This window comes from Pan troglodytes, chromosome 2 (genome assembly GCF_028858775.2).
Source record: "Pan troglodytes isolate AG18354 chromosome 2, NHGRI_mPanTro3-v2.0_pri, whole genome shotgun sequence".
Taxonomy (NCBI): Eukaryota; Metazoa; Chordata; class Mammalia; order Primates; family Hominidae; genus Pan; species Pan troglodytes.
This window is the reverse complement of record NC_086015.1, coordinates 137,190,460-137,204,230: the sequence shown is the minus strand read 5'-3', so window position 1 is coordinate 137,204,230 and position 13,771 is coordinate 137,190,460. Positions and strand designations below refer to the sequence as shown.

General features: G+C 49.2%; 1 protein-coding gene across 4 annotated transcripts in view; it reads left to right on the top strand.

Moving 5' to 3' along the window:
* SLCO2A1 (solute carrier organic anion transporter family member 2A1) overlaps positions 1–13,771 on the top strand; it is a 105,175-nt gene that overhangs the window by 73,789 nt on the left and 17,615 nt on the right. For all 4 annotated transcript variants that reach the window (XR_010155056.1, XM_016939940.4, NM_001280332.1 and 1 more), the window contains 3 exon segments: positions 8,945–9,172; positions 10,363–10,461; positions 12,779–12,915. Coding sequence is in view for 3 of the 4 variants with exons in the window: in XM_016939940.4 (XP_016795429.2) it covers positions 8,945–9,172; positions 10,363–10,461; positions 12,779–12,915 (464 nt within the window). In the remaining variant the exon portion in view is untranslated.

Below are 13,771 nucleotides of genomic sequence, written 5' to 3'. Positions count from 1 at the left end.
CATTTTTTCTGCTGGGGCAGAAGACTATGTTCTCCTAGTTTTCCAAGATGAAACTGAGTGCATTTGCCCATAGGAATCATTTTATAAATGGAGGCTTAGTTTAGCTGGAATAGAACACATGTTATTACTGGAGCATTATGGATTAACTAGGCTTTGTGGACTACACTGGAAACCCAATCATTTCTGATTTGCAAACAACCCAATTTACAATCGACTTTGAGATCTCAGATCATGAGTGAGTTTGGGACAGTCTGTTCCAAGCCTGCCAGTGGGTGTTGCCAGAGTTTCAGGAGGAACTGTAGAGTAGCTGAATTTAGGAGATGAGGAAATAAGTCCTTCAGAGTGGAACATTCTGAATGAGGTTCCAGGAGTCGTGCTGATAGTTTAAGGGCTTGGCACCTTGGCCATGATTCCAGATAACTCTCTGGAAACACCCCTGCCTTTCTCTGTTGTTCTCTTATGGATTGCTTCTGAAGTTTGGGGCTTCCTAACCTCTTCCCCATTTGACCCTACTCACCCACACACTCCCAGATGACAGCCATGTCTCCTTCTGAGCAGGGAGGGGATGGGTGGCTCTTAAGAGCCATGACTTGAAGGAGCCCTCCTCTTTCCTGGCAGAAGTCTCCTCTCTTTGCTTTACTAGAATGATGAGAATGACTAGTCAAAGGAAAGCCCCTCTTGCCATGGCCTTCTCTTGTTGCTTGGTCGTTCTAGGGTCCTCTCCCTACCCCAGCTCTAGACCTTGGTGCAAAGCCCTCTTACTATTTATTCCCTTGACAGCTGGAAGGCTGGCCTCAGCCTGGCCATGCCGAGGGTTGGGACGGAGTGCTGAAACATGTGGCTTTGAACACCAGCATGGCTAGACCTTGGCCTGCCCCAGATCTACTCCATCTCTGGAGGTTCCTTTCTAGGGAAGTAGACCTTCCTGACAGAGACTCCGACATTTCTAAAACTGCTGAGGGTCCAGAATTTAGAACTGAAATTCTGCATATTTAAATGGTGGAGTGAGTCAGAGAGTTGACTCACGTGCTGGTGGGGTGGGGCTGGGGGAGCTGGAGGAGGGAAGAGGTCCAGCCTGTTTCTAGTTAACATTTCACGGCCCTGTGAAAACTAGACTGGCAAAGCCAGCCCTCTGGTGTCCTATGGGAAAAAATGTGCTCTGATGAACTTGAGCCTTCCAGAAGGTTGCCTGGGGGAAGATGAGAAACAGACTGATACCTGGCTAAGAAATAGACTCCCCTCCCTCCTCCAGACCCCTCCAAGATAGGGGCAGGTGGCTGTGTTTGGGCAGGCAGTCTCTGGAGGTTGTGGTAGCAGGAAAAGGCAGGCATGTTCCTGACCTTACCACAGGATTTGACTTGGTGGAAAGGTCAGAGTTAGCAACCTCTAACCTGCCATGCTTCTATAAGTTACGTGGAGTAGCTGTGTTCCAGCCTTTACTAGAGTGCTTGCGAAGCAATGAGAGGTTGCTGTTTCTTCCTAATGTGTGCCCGAGTTCCTGAAAAGGCTGGAGCTTTTGCTCCAGGGAGGAGAGGTGTGGAGTGGTGCAAAGAGACTCAAGTCCCCCATTCTGTCTGCCAGAGGCTGTCCATTATCAATGTCACTAGATCAGAGGCTGCCCACGGGGTTGGTGCTCATACAAGGTCTTTTTCTTCCCCTTCTTCCTGCCCCTTGAACTCCTATCCCTGTCCTCCTTTTTTTTTTTTCTTTTTTTAAAATGTGTGTCCTCTTATTTTTATAAGGGAAGAGCTTAATGTTCTAAATTCTAGAAGACTTGGCTGGGCGCAGAGGCTCACGCCTGTAATCCCAGCACTTTGGGAGGCCGAGGAGGGTGGATCATCTGAGGTCAGGAGTTCGAGACCAGCCTGGCCAACATGGTGAAACACTGTCTGTACTAAAAATACAAAAATTTGCTGGGCGTGGTAGCATGTGCCTGTAATCTCAGCTACTTGGGAGGCTGAGGCAGGAGAATTGCTTAAACCCCGGAGGCAGATATTTCAGTGAGCCAAGATCATGCTATTGCACTCCAGCCTGGGCGACAGAGCGAGACTCCGTCTCAAAAAATAAAATAAAGTAAAATAAAAATAAATTCTAGAAGACTCTATTCTGACCAGAGTGAGCTAGCCAGGGCTGCCCACTGCCAAGGGTGTCTCAGGCTTGATTGTCTGGGAAGCCCACACTACATCTGTCTCTGACATAAACACCTGTCCCCGCATAAGGCCAGTTCGGTTAGTGGGCCACTGCTTCTCTGATAGCACTGACCTCGGGGTTGCATTTAACTGCTGTTCCCTTTTTACATGTGTCAGAACTTGATCTGGGATGTGGGATGGGTTTGGGCCCTATTGAGTTGGCATAAGGAAGAAAGTTCTTTGGAAGATCTTGAATCAATTTGGAATGTAGAATAGGCCAAGAGGAACTCAGTAGACTTGGATGTAATTGGGGCCCATTGATTATTTTTAAATACATATTTTAATAAAGGCAGTTTCTGACATGTAATCCGACATTTTTAAAGTTAGTGGTAGCAGTTAAACAATCCCCAGAAAGTTTCACCTCCTGAACACTGCATGAGATGAACTTCATGAGGATTTTTGTGGCCGTGGTGTAACAGGCAACATGCCGTATGAAGACTTAATAAGTCATTCAATGTTTTTACCATCTTTGATGACCATTAAATACCTTGCAAAAAATGATTTTGCTAGTCAAGTCAGCAACAATGTTCAAATAAATGTGTATTAAATAAATTAATGAGAATCAGTAGAATCAAGAACTAGCATTCAAAAAACCCACACATTTTCTGGCCCTTTCTTTTCCCGGTGATGTTTCTCATGTCATGCCCCTGCTATCCTACAGCAGCCTGGCCTTGTGTGTCTACGCACACACCCTCTGGGCTATGCATTCACCATCCTCGCAGCCACTAAGCCCTGCCCCTCATACTATGCATTGACTGCTTCTTGATGGAATCAACTCCCCTCCTTACCTGTCTCAGTTGACAGGGCCTTGCACATTACTCCTAAGTCCTCTAGTGTGTTCATTGCACTGGCCCCTCATGATTTTCACCCTTCTGGAGTTTTCCTTAGGATATAATCCAGGCCCCTTCCCATCATGCACAAGCCCTCCAGGGGCAGCCAGGCCTCACCCTGGAGGACTTGTGTTTGAGCGCCAGCCTCACTGACCTTTATTCATGTTGTGGAATGTACCACCCCCACATCTGAGCCCTTCCACATGCTCTTTCTCTCCTCCTCACCTCCCCACTCCCCACCCTTATCTTCTATCTATGCCTGTCGATTCTTCTCAGTTCAGAGGCCACTTTCTCCAGAAACCTTCTCCAGAATGTCCTCTCCTACAACACTGGGTCTGCTGCCTCTCTCATATGCTCCCTGGCACCCTGTCCCAGCTTCACATGTCCTGTGCAATATTTTTAAATTGTGGCAAAATATATATAACATAAATTTTACTGTTTAACCACTTTTAAGTGTATAGTTCAGTGGCATTAAGGTACGTTCACAATGCTGTGCAACCATCATCATCATCCACACCTAGAACTTTTTCATCTTCTCAAACTAAAATTCTGTATCTGTTAAACACTAACTCTTCATTCCCATCTCCCCCAGTCCCTGGCAACCACCATTCTACTTTCTGTTTCTATGAATTTGACTTCTTAGATCCCTCATCTCAGTGAAATCACACAGCATTTGTCTTTCCGTGTCTGGCATATTTCACTTAGCATAATGTCCTCAAGGCTCATCTGTGCTGTAGCATGTGTCAGGATTCTCTTCCTTTTTACAGCTGTATAATATTCCATTGCATATACCACATTTTGTTTACCCATTCATCTCTTGATTAATATTTGGGCTGTTTCTAACTTTTGGCTATCAGGAATATAGTGCTCTGAATATGGGGGTACGAATATCTCTTTAAGTCCTTGCTTTCAATTTTTGGGGGTGTATACTCAGAAGTGGAATTGCCAGATCACATGATGATTCTATCTTTATTAGTATTTATTTATTTATTTATTTTTGAGACGGAGTCTTGCTCTGTCGCCCAGGCTGGAGTGCAGTGGCGCCATCTTGGCTCACTGCAAGCTCCGCTTCCCGGGTTCACGCCATTCTCCTGCCTCAGCCTCCCGAGTAGCTGGGACTACAAGTGCGAGCCACCACGCCCAGCTAATTTTTTGTATTTTTAGCGGAGACAGGGTTTCACCGTGTTAGCCAGGATGGTCTCGATCTCCTTACCTCGTGATCTGCCCACCTCAGCCTCCCAAAGTGCTGGGATTACAGGTATGAGCCACCACACCCGGCCCATTAGTATTTATTTTTTTTGAGACAAGATCTCACTCTGTCGCCCAGGCAGTGGCAGGATCTCAGCTCACTGCAGTCTCTGCCTCCTGGGTTCAAGCCAACCTCTCACCTCAGCCTCCCAAGTAGCTAGGACTACAGGCACGTACCACCATGCCCAGCTAATTTTTTGTATTTTTAGTAGAGACAGGGTTTTGCCATGTTACCCAGGCTGATATCGAACTCCTGGGCTTAAGCAATCTGCCCCTCTTGGCCTCCCAAAGTATTGGGATTACAGGTGCGCGCCGTCACGCCCAGTGTTGACAATTCTATTTTTCAGTTTTTGAGGAACCACCCTTCTGCTTCCCACGTTGGCTACACCATTTTACATTCTCACCAGCAATGCACAGGGTTCTAATTGCTCCACACCCTTGCCAACACTCGTTTTCTGTTTTTTGTTTTTTTTTTGGTAATAGCCATCCTGATGGGTATGAAGTGATATCTCATTGTAGTTTTGATTTGATAAAGCAATATTACAGTTGCTTTTTTGATGCTCTGGGTACCACAGTGGACCAAAGGGTTTGTTAGGCACAGTACCTGTGCCTCTCAGTCATGCCCACATCTCCCACCCAAGCAGAGTGCCCACCCACAGCCACTATCGACCAAATAACTGAGCGACTGAAGAATGAATGTAACTGGGTCCAGGTCCTTTTCAGGACTCCGCATTCTCCTTTTCCCCTGTGACGCAGGTATCACTCATACTGCTGCTGAGGGGCAGCTGCTCAGACCTAGGCATCTAGGCATGGTCCTTCAGTGGCTGAACTGGGAACAGAGGCTGATTCTTTGCATCTCTTTCCAGGTATTGTGATTTGCTTTAAACCGTGCTCCCACATAACTTAGACTTGGTCCTGCCACCCCACGGCCTATGAGACAACGTGCCACAGAGAGCCACTGTCACACCAAGGGGAATGGCTCAGCCAAGCACACTTGTGAATGACAACAACCTGAGGTTTTAGGGAACTCAGACTTTGTTCATTTCTCCATACACAGTGTACCCAAGATTTGTTTGAATCTTCAGAAATAAATACCCACTTGGAAATGTAGCAGCAGCCCTTTTATTTACGGATGCAAAGTATATGTCCTTCAGAAATGCATCCGTTTGGTCAAAGTTGGCACAGAGAAGTTAGCAGAGAAGTGTGCGTGTTGATTTCTTTGAGTGACTGCACAGCTGTGTTGAGTCAGTTAGCCATGCCAGGTCAGGTGGGTTTGTATAAATGTTTGAACACTTCCCAAGCTGAGCAGCTGGCTTAGCTCTCCTTCCCCTACATGCCTATTTGGTCCTGAGAAGAGCATGGGGCCATGTTACCTGCCCCCCACTCCCTCCAAAGACCAGCATAGCCTGTGCATATAAACTCTTACCCACCTGGGGCAGCAGCCCCGGGTGTCCTGTCTGGCTGCTGCACTGGGGGAGTGACCAGTGAGCCTAACACTCTGCCCACCAGATCCACCAGCAGCCTCTCACCCTCTGCTGTGCTTGGTCCTTCCCTGGAGTCCTCTGAGAGCTTTCAAAGTCAAAATCACCAACATAGAGAGCCACAAATTCAGGGTCATAGGAATCTGGGTCCCAGGCTCCCAGTCCAGGCCTTCCAACATCTGTTAGCCTTGCCCACTCAGAGCCACCCTGACCTCACCCTGGGATCTGCAGGAGTCAGCCAGCGCCACACCCAGTTCTGGGTGTTGGAAATGGTCCATTTGATAGATTCCTGAGTGGGAGGGTGGGCCAGACAGCCCCTGTGGTCTTTCAGCAGGAGCATTTTACAATTCTGTGCTTCAGGACCCTTGCAGCATCACTGAGCTGCACCAGCCTTCTTTCAAGACGGCAGACACAGCCACTAGACCTGGTGTGGGACTGGCAGGGTCTGACTTCTCATGCTTGGGCATCTTTTTGGAACCATAGTCTTCTACCTCTTTAATGACACAGAGAATCTTTATATCTAGCCACCTTATGGCCTCTACGCCAAGGGAAACTAAGGCTCAGAGACATTTAGAAACTTGCTCAAGAATACACAGGGATAAAACCAATTTTTATCTTACCTAGGGATAAAGCCAATTTCTTAACTTCCTGTACTGTGTTTATTTCATCTTATTGTCCCAGATTCTAGCACACATCCCAGCAGCCAGCCCCTTTCCTGAGAGGAAGTAGGTGTAAGGTCCCAGCCACCTACAGAGGTCAGAGAGCTCATATGTCTGAAGGTGGCTAGGGATGGAGGAAATCTTCCCATGCCATGTTCTTCCATCCCTGAAAAATGTGTGTTCTGTCTTTTCAAGCTGCCATCAGACTTGATTTCAGTTTGGACTTTGAGTCAGACACATGCAGGTTTGGATCCCAGCTCTACCCCCAAACCAGCCACTTAGGTATGGTCTTATGTAGTCTCCTGCTCACAATAACCCCTGTGAGCAGGAGACCACATACATCACAACCTTGGCACAGGGCCCGGCCCAGTCAGTACATGGGTGTTTGACATTTCTGGTGCTAGGACTTGGATCTCTACAGTAGAGCCTGTAAATCAGAGAGAGGCCCAACACTCCACAGGGGAGAGGTGGTGGTGGGCTGTGGTGGGACTTAGGCTCACCTAGCTCAGGGCAGCACAAGTGAGAATTAAACTGAATCCCATCAGTGTTAAGTGAGCGAGATCGGTGACGTCAGTGATGGGTTGTGGTTGGTGGGGATGGGCAGAGACTCAGCTCCACTGTTGCAGGCCTAGAGCCTAGAGCAGAAAGAAGGGCAATGGGAATGGGACAAAGAAGAAATGGGAGAGACGTTGTTAAGCTTTGGATATATTTATTTGCAAAAACCTTGAATTTAAAAACTTTGTTGCTTTATTTCAAAAGTATTTCTTTTAACACAAAAGAAATGTGTTCATTCCAGACAAATTACAAAATAAATGAGGCAAATAAAAAAAGATCAGCACAATCTCATCACCCAGAGACAGCCATCATCTTCCAGAGGTTTTCTCTGCATATTCAAGTAGTCCACAAACATTTTATAAATTAGGGAACATATTCTTCTCCAACCTACTAGTTACTATTGTTTTATTCTAACAAGCTGTTCCAGCTGTCTTTCTGTGTAAAAAAAAAGGCTATATTTTCACCCCAATTCTAAAAGGTTGCAGATTATGTCACCATGTGGTCGGCCACTCTATTTGAATTCTGCATTGAAAAGCAGGATAACGAACATGGAGTGGGAAGAGGGAGGTACAGAGGGACCCTGACCACAGTCCCTGGCTGCTTGCCTGGATGCTTCCTTCCACGGACACAACTATTGAAGGTCTAGATGACCCTGACCAAACAGACGCCTTGGCTTCCTTTCCTTTTCCTGGGACAGGCTTCCCTGACTGATGGGGGAGCTCCCATGACAGCAACTTTCTAATGTGTCCTGCATAGACACCACTGGAGAGGGCAGACAACAGTGGGGCCAGGCTGGACGAGGCGTGTGCAACTGGGGAGAGGGGAAAGGGCAATGAAGAGCACAGACTCCTCTCCCCAACCCCACCATCCAGGGCAGCCCTGAGCCCAACAGCACCGGCAGAGTCCAGTGTGAGGAGCAGGGCTAGTCTACGGCGCTCGGTTTTCCTCTCTGTGGGACTTAGGCTCACTTAGCTCAGGGCAGCACAAGTGAGAATTAAACGGAATCCCATTAGTGTTAAGCGAGTGAGATCGGTGACGTCAGTGGTTTCCATTAGCCTGAATGAGACAGGGAAAGGGGATCTCATGGAAAAGAGCCCTCGAGAACCCCTAAGGCCTTGGAGAGCTGACAATGCTGATTGCTTAGTGTGGGCCAAATTAAAAACAGAGGCATGGAAGCGGCAGCCCAGCCTGGCAAGGGCCACAGCCACAGGAACCATAGTGCCCACAGGCCTCACCCAGGGTGTCTGGGACCCTCACAGAAGGGCTTCGAGAAGCAGCCTCAGCTTCCCCATCTGTAATATGAGAGGCTGAACTAGAGGGTCTTAAAGCCCCTCCAGCATCAGAAGTTCTGGGAGCTTCCCCGGAACGGTAAGGATATTAAATGTCTTTGGCAGTAGGTCTTCCAGTGTGACTTGGTGCTGGGCTCACTAAGAAGCAAAGGCCCTGGGAGTCACAAGCCAGGGACTCAACCCACGTTGTAGGTGACACCAACCCAGTGCAACAGCATGACCTCTGTCCTGCTGAAGAGAACCCTGGGGGCCCAGAGCCCCAGGGCTGAGCACAGGGTGCTGGAGGCTGACGGGCCTGGGCTTTGACCCTGGACCCCCCACTTTTCCAGCTGGGTGCCCCTTTCCTCCACACATGAAAGTACTGACCTCTCTGTGCTCAGCTCCCCACCAGTGCCCATGGAGGAGAAGGCATGGACACTCACGAGAGGAAGATTCCTCTCCACCTGAGAAATAGCAGCTCCTGGGGCCGGGGAGCCCACATTCCACCTCTCTTTCGCACCTTTGTTTCTAGAGTCCCTCCTGCTGGCCAGACAGAAGGACGTGGTCCTCAGGAACCATGTCCCATTTGCTAGCACAGCCTCTGGCCAAAGTTGGTCCTTCCCCAAGGGGCCTGGGAGAAAGGCCGGGTTTGGAGGCCAGCCGGTGGAACCAGGAGACCAGGGTGGTGGAGACCAGCAAGCACTCTCGTTGCAGGGAACAACAGCCGCTTGCAGGCCGAGCTCTGCCAGAAGCATTGGCAGGACCTGCCTCCCAGTAAGTGCCACAGCACCACCCAGAACCCCCAGAAGGAGACCAGCAGCATGTGGGGCCTGATGGTGGTTGCCCAGCTGCTGGCTGGCATCGGGACAGTGCCTATTCAGCCATTTGGGATCTCCTATGTGGACGACTTCTCAGAGCCCAGCAACTCGCCCCTGTACATCTGTGAGTCACCGGCTTGAAGAGGGCTTTGGGGAGGGGTGAGGTCCTGATGTAGCACTTGACGAGGCCCTGGGGCACTAAACTGAGGTCCCACCCTCTTTGCTTACAACCCAGCAAATGAGTTCAGAGGCCTGGGGATCAGACAGACTTGGTTTGAATGTCAGCTCCATTACCTCCCAGCTGTGTGATCTGAGGCAAATGGCTGAACCCCAGGGCCCCAGGTTTCTCACCTCCAGGATGAGGCTGATATTATCTGTGCGCTGGATGGCTGTGGGATACATGAGATGGCATATGTAACCACTTAGCTGGTGTTGGGCACTGGATGGACCCTAAACCAACAGCAGCTACTGTTGCTGTCTAGTCCTTCAGGCACAGGCCAGGACACACATATCTTCTCTGAGACATCCACTTAGGAGCAGGTTGGCCTCAAAGAAGCCCATGCAAAGCAGATAGCAGATGACCACGTGAATGCCCAAATCCTTCCCTTCGAACAAGCCACTTTGGGACGGGCGTGGTGGCTCATGCCTGTAATCCCAGCACTTTGGGAGGCCAAGGCAGGCGGATCACCTGAGGCCGGGAGTTCGAGACCAGCCTGATCAACATGGAGAAACCCCGTCTCTATTAAAAATACAAAATTAGCTGGGCATGGTGGCGCATACCTGTGGTCCCAGCTACTTGGGATGCTGAGGCAGGAGAATCACTCGAACCCAGGAGGCAGAGGTTGCAGTGAGCCAAGATTGCACCATTGCTCTCCAGCATGGGCAACAAGAGTGAAACTCCATCTTAAAAAAAAAAAAAAAAGAACACGCCACTTCAAGCATCCTCAGGGCCTATACTCCAGACCACACAGACCACCCCCACAGGCTCTGTGGCACCATGAGCTCCTCCGAGGGCCCCCAGCATCGTACCCACAGGGAGCATCACCTGGCATTTTTAAATGCCTTGGAGCCTGTTTCCTTCCTGGCAAGCAGGTCTCTTTGGAAGTTGGCTGGAGAAAGAAATAGCCTTGGTTCTATATGTCTTGGAATCTTGAGTGGTTCTGGCCTTGCTGGTGGGAGATGCCACAGGTGTGGGCTTATCAGGCTTGGGAACAGATGAAGTGATATCTCAAGACTCCCCCTCAGCTTGGGAGCCCAAGGCTGCCAAACTCTCTCCATTTTTCTCAGTCTCCTTCCCCTTACTTCCATTTCCAGCCATCTTATTTGCCATCTCTGTATTTGGACCGGCTTTCGGGTACCTGCTGGGCTCTGTCATGCTGCAGATCTTTGTGGACTACGGCAGGGTCAACACAGGTGAGTATGTGCAGAGGACACCCATTCCCATCCCCAGCTCAATAAAGCAGCCCCCAGCTCCCTCATCCAATCAGAACAGAGAATGAAGCTTCAGCTCCAGATGCGCTCTGCCACCTCCTCACTCGCTCACTCATCCCTGCAGTCCCTCGGAGAGCCAGGAGCAGACAGTGTGTGCCTCCTCTCTCAGGGCCCACGCTGGCCACTGTGGGGAACAAGCTGCTGAAGCAAACTCACTTTCTGCCCTTAAGAAGTTTGGAGACCCAGGGCAGGACCTCAGGTGTTGCCACCACAGCACCCATCTTGGTGGCATTAAAAATATTTCTATGGGCTGGGTGCGGTGGCTCAAGCCTGTAATCCCAGCACTTTGGGAGGCCGAGGCGGGTGGATCACGAGGTCAGGAGATCAAGACCACCCTGGCTAACACGGTGAAACCCCATCTCTACTAAAAATACAAAAAAATTAGCCGGGCGTGGTGGCGGACGCCTGTAGTCCCAGCTACTTAGGAGGCTGAGGCAGAAGAATGGCGTGAACCTGGGAGGCAGAGCTTGCAGTGTGCCGAGATCATGCCACTGCACTCCAGCCTGGGCGACAGAGTGAGACTCTGTCTGAAAGAAAAAAAAAAAATTATATGGTTCTTTGATTCTAAGATGTTGCTGGTTCTTTAAGATTTAATACGAGCTCTTTTGAGGAAAAAAAAGAAACATCATATAAAATATATACGTGGATGATGACTCACATCCAGAGGGTATAACATGGTGTTTGACTGTGTGGGCACTGGGATGGGACTGCCTGGGTCTCATCCTGGCTCCATCTCTTATTAGCCAAGTGATCTTAGGCAAGTAACTTTGTCTTTCTGTGCCTCAGCTTCCTCATCTGTAAAATGGAACTAATGATAGCAAAATAAAGTTGTTGTAAAGATCAGAACAAGCCTGATGTATATTAAGAAGTCAACAGTATGAGTTCATATTCTTCAACAAGTGGTATGGATGAGAATATATAGTCCCTAGACACCAGCATAAGTTCTGAGTTAACCATTCAGGGAGCCAGCCCCAGGATGAATGGAGCAAGGGCTTCCTGCCTTTGAGAGTGTGTCCTACACTACCCAGTCTCCCACAAGATGGGGAAGGTCAGCACCATAACAGAGGGACAGGCAAAGTGCTGTAGGGTGGAGAATGTGGAGAATGTGTGGGTGGGATACGAAGTTCCAGCTCGGCTGAAGGGGTGGCTGAAAGGCAGGACTGAGCCAGACTCCAGGAAGAGCACCCCCACCACTGCCCTGCAAACAAGTCACGTCACAGATATCTGGCAGGTGCTAGTTGCAACCAGGCTGCTAGAGCCTAGACTCCCGTCCCTAAGACTGTCAGACCACAGTGCCATCTGCATGGTGTCATTTGGCTGTACTTCAAATGAAAGTAGAAAGCCAGGGGGTGTCTTATGCCTCAGGATCAAGCCATCCCTGTCCTTTTGCTGGCACTCCCCGAATTGGTTCCTGGCTCTTGGTTGCCCAAAGAGACCAGCAATTGAGCGCCCAGTCCACTCAGTGCAGTGCCCAGGGAAGCTTGTCATGATTTGACTGAACCATTCTGCCACCTTCTCCTTCCCTTTATGCCTGGATAGTTTCTTTACACAGAGAAACACAATGGCAGACTTTTACACGTGTGCAAGAGAATTGCCAAAAGAAAGCTGCTCCTTTGGAAGCCAGGCAGCTCACACAGTTGATGGTTGTTTCTTTAGGCTTCTAAGGATTATGGGGCCTCCTTTGTTAGGGATCCATAAAGTTGGGAGGCAGTAGTTTAATGGTTAAGAGGGCAGGTTTGCATACCAGGGAGACACAGGCTTGAAATTGACCAATGAAATGGCACTTACTAGCCTTTACCTGAGGCAAGGGACTTAACCCCTTCTATCCTCAGTTTCTTGACTGGTGAGAGGTGGGCAGACTTGCTAGAGAACCCAGTGGAAAACAGATGGAAACACGTGGTCTAGGGTCTGGCTCATGGTGTGCCCTTGTGAGTGAGAGTCAGCTCCCTTCTTCACTACTTCTGCCAAGGGCTGGGAGTTGAATAAGGAGGTGAAGGTACTGCTCCCTCCTGCCCGGGGATTTTCTGATGCTGTGCTTCATGTGCAGTGGCCTTGGTCCTCTGGGAAGACCAATAGCTGGGAGAGGGAATGTTGTTTTGACCAAGAATCTAGCTCATGGCTTGCCTCTTCTGCATCCTGGGAAGAAAATCAGTAAAACTCCCCCTGATCAGAGGTTCTGTTTCCAGTAAGGTGAGATCATGCATTCAACAAACACTTGCACTCTTCGTTTTCTCTTCAGCTGCAGTTAACTTGGTCCCGGGTGACCCCCGATGGATTGGAGCCTGGTGGCTAGGCCTGCTCATTTCTTCAGCCTTATTGGTTCTCACCTCTTTCCCCTTTTTTTTCTTCCCTCGAGCAATGCCCATAGGAGCAAAGGTAAGTTTCCAAGAGCCCATGACTCTACCTGTTGGAGTTGAAGAAAGGGATGTGGGGGTAGAAAATAAATAGAGCTAAAAAGCTGCAGCATGTTAAGCAAATTCAGGGTGAAATCTAAACAAATTTCATGATGCAGGACTTCCCAGAGGCTTTGAGAGGTGAGGGTGTTGGTGAATTTCCAAAAGGTGGTATCTCCTATGTGTTCCCGTACCATGTTAGCATGTCAAGGATCAGGAGACCTCCAGGGAACAGTTTGGGAAACACTGAGCTTATCTAAATTGAGCTAAAGAATTAAGAGCCAATAAAGGCCAAGTCTGCGACCTGGTACAGTCAACTTTTACATTTAATAGGGCCTATCAGTGTTTGAACCTGAAAAACTGAGTAGGAAGGGATTCCTAGCATTGAACAGTGTTGAGGGTGGCTGAGACTGGAGCATATTTTGAGCAGAGGACCTTCCAAGCATCTTCCAGTCATGCCTGCTGGGGAAAGGAATCAGGGAAGGATGAGAATGGAGAGCAAGGAAGAGAAGTCTGGGTAGGGGCTTGATGTTAAGCTGAAGGGTCTAAAGATTGTTCTAATTCCATGAAGTTCTAGAGCACTGCAGTGACTGGGTGGCCACTTGGGTGGCCATATGGCAGCTAGGTTGAGTTTAGGGGGTAGGGAAGGAATGGAGGCTGGAGATCTGAAGAGGCCAGTGCAGAGACCAGGTGAGAGATGGGGAATGCAGCAATGGTTGTCGGAGAGCTGGGACAGGGCAAAGATAAGGATAGACATTCCTAGGGTGGATGCCCAGAAGGACTCAGCAGTGAGCTGGCTTGGAGGAGAAGAAGGAGCTAAAGTTTATGCCTAGGCTTCA